Source organism: Propithecus coquereli, unplaced genomic scaffold (genome assembly GCF_000956105.1).
Source record: "Propithecus coquereli isolate 6110/MARCELLA unplaced genomic scaffold, Pcoq_1.0 Scaffold2107, whole genome shotgun sequence".
Taxonomy (NCBI): domain Eukaryota; kingdom Metazoa; phylum Chordata; class Mammalia; order Primates; family Indriidae; genus Propithecus; species Propithecus coquereli.
This window is the reverse complement of record NW_012146157.1, coordinates 20516-23180: the sequence shown is the minus strand read 5'-3', so window position 1 is coordinate 23180 and position 2665 is coordinate 20516. Positions and strand designations below refer to the sequence as shown.

At 48.4% G+C, this 2665-nt stretch overlaps 1 protein-coding gene across 1 annotated transcript in view; it reads right to left on the bottom strand.

Annotated features, from left to right (window-relative positions):
• LOC105810417 (myelin-oligodendrocyte glycoprotein-like) overlaps nucleotides 1-1747 on the bottom strand; it is a gene marked incomplete at its 5' end in the record, with an annotated part of 3527 nt that extends 1780 nt beyond the window's left edge. Inside the window, one exon of the mRNA XM_012644412.1 lies at nucleotides 1356-1747. Within this exon, the coding sequence (XP_012499866.1) occupies nucleotides 1356-1747 (392 nt within the window). The remainder of the gene's footprint in view (nucleotides 1-1355) is intronic.
• Between the last annotated feature and the right edge of the window lie 918 nt (nucleotides 1748-2665).

Here is a 2665-nt window from a genome sequence, read left to right as displayed (position 1 = left end):
TTTTTCTTTTTCTTTTCTTTCCTTTCTGGTGGGTGGGACTGAGGGGGTGTGTCCGGGAGGCAGCTATTGAACTAGGAAGCCGCTGAGCAGGAAGGAGGAAAATCTGCAAACTGGAGCGGTTTTGCCTATCAAACTTCTTGGCAGGTAAGAATTCGCCGGTAAAAACAGCTGTGTGAAGAACATTCTGTGATGGAGGAGGCTGTTTTCCTGTCCCCTCAGTCTGCCTCTAGAAGTCGCGCTTTGTTATTCCGCAGACAATGCCACCTTCTGGTCCCAGCACTGCAAGAGTCACCCCACCCCCAGACGCAAAAGTGAAGGGTTGTGTGATGTTTGCACTGCAGATGGGGAGGCGGGGAGGGGAGGGTCTGAGGCTCAGGCCCTCGGAACATTTCTGTTCTTCAGTTAAATAGCAGTTGACTCTCAAAGCTCCCCCTCCATCCACTTCCCCTTGTCTACATCTTAGTGATCCTGAGACAGCACAAGAAAATACACGCCAAGATCATCCATCACACAAAACATACTGGAAATGAAGTTCTAGAGAATGGAAGCGGGGAGCTAAAGCCCACAGGTGACATCTCTTTCATTTCATAATTACATTCAGACATTTCCTTCCCTAGTTTATTAGCTGTGACTCTGTGTGTGAGTGCGTGTGCATGCAGATATGAGGGCTGTCCGGGAAGTATCCAGCCGTGGACTATGTTCTCGTGTTAACAATGGCCGGGTACTTTCCGGACAGTGCTCGTATACGCATACTCACAAACACAGGGTTTTGTTTTTATCCCCTACATTCTGTAGCTTGCTTTAATCACTCAAAAATACCTCATGGGATCTGGTATAGCTCTAACACAGTCTTTCTAATGGCTGCATAATATTCATGGTTTGGATACCACCCATTATTCAGTCATTTCTCTACTCAGGGACGTTGACTTTTTTGGCTGGGCACGGACAGGGTCCCATTCTGTTGCCCAGGCTGGAGTGCAGAGGCCTGATCATAGCTCACTGCAGACTCAAACTCCTGGGCTTAAAGGATCCTCCTGCCTCAGCCTCCCGAGTAGTTGGGACTACAGGCGTGCATCACCATGCCCGGCTAATTTTTCTTATTTTTTGTAGAGATGGCCTCTCACTGTATTGCCAGGCTGAAAGACATTGACTTTGATTCCAATTTTCCTTCCCACTCCGAATACTGATGCAATAGACAACCATGAGTGTACAAGTTCCTGTTTACTAATGCGTGTATTTCTATGGAATTGACTCTGAGAATCAATTCTGAATTCTGATTCTAGAGGTGAGATGTTTGGGTTGAAAGATCTCATCTCAGCTGAGAGAATGACTGAAGTCTCAGTCTCACTACTCACCTTCCACTTTCAATTCCATTGCTGCCTCCTCTTGGTAAGAATGATCTCGGAAGAAGCAGGTGAAACCTCCTTCATCTGAGAACCTTACACTCCGGATTTTGAGGGTGACCTTTCCCTCACCAATAGTGTCTTTCAGCAGTTCCGTCCGACCTCGATATTCAGGGGCCTGCTCTCCGTCTTGGTCCTTGCCGTTTCGGTAGAGATGAACCACCCTAGAGAAGGGGGGCCGGTACCACCCCACCTCCATGCCTGTGGCATTCTTCCCAGGAGACACACGGCATGGCAGTTCCACTTCCTCTCCCACCAGAGCCCGGATGGGGTGCCTTGGTCCTATCACTCTGAACTGTCCTGTCCAAGACACCAAAGAGAAGAAACCGAGGTTCAGAGGGAGCCTTGACAAACAGGCATGTCATGGGCAGGGCTGCTTCAAAACAGGCAAGGAAAGCAGCACTCCATTTTTAAGTGGAATTCTAGAGCCAGGGAAGGGTACAATCTTTCTTCTTGAGAAAAAAAAAAAAAAGCCTCTGTGAGTGTCTTGAACAGAATGTTCTAGCAATCATCTCATCCCAACAGATACTGCCCATCTTTTTTGCCAACTGTATCCATCTCTGAATCTTCAGTCCAGCCTTCAGGCTCCACCTTGGAAGGTGATCCAGCGCCTCCCCTGGGCCTCCCTGTTTGGACTTGGCCAACTTCGTCCCTATTCTCCTCTTACAGAGTTTGCTGCTGTCACTCCACCCACTCGAACCTCTCTCCACCCCTTCTCCCTCTGTCCTTTGTTCCCCAAATTCTCCTCCGAGATCTTCCACCCTGAAGGTAGCTCTATCTCACTCTGCTTTTCCCTCTGTACCTGCAACCTCACTGCAGCTTCTGGGCCCTGCTCTGAACACGTTCCCGGTCTTTTTCCTACGTGGACGTGTTTTTCAAGCCAGACTCTGAGCTACTAGGAGATAAGGCTGGTTTCTCCCTTAGACCTGGAAATATCTCCCCAGGGAGTGGACGGACCGGCCTCCTCTCCCAGTCAGGTGGCTCCCTGAGGTCAGGAGTCTGTGTTCTGTCTCTTTTATTTCTCCTCTGCGGAAGAGCGCAGGGCTCCTTTATAAAACTCATTGGTGCCTGATTATGCAGAGCAAACTCTCAAACATGACACGATATTATCATTCCACAAACTTTTTCGAGATTTACTATGGACAGGCACTGCTAAGCATGTCATACATCTCATCTCATTTTACCCTGACAACAACTTCAGGAGGTTATTATTTTAAACCCCTTTGAGAGATGAAAAGCCAAAGGTGGAAAGATGGGTAAGC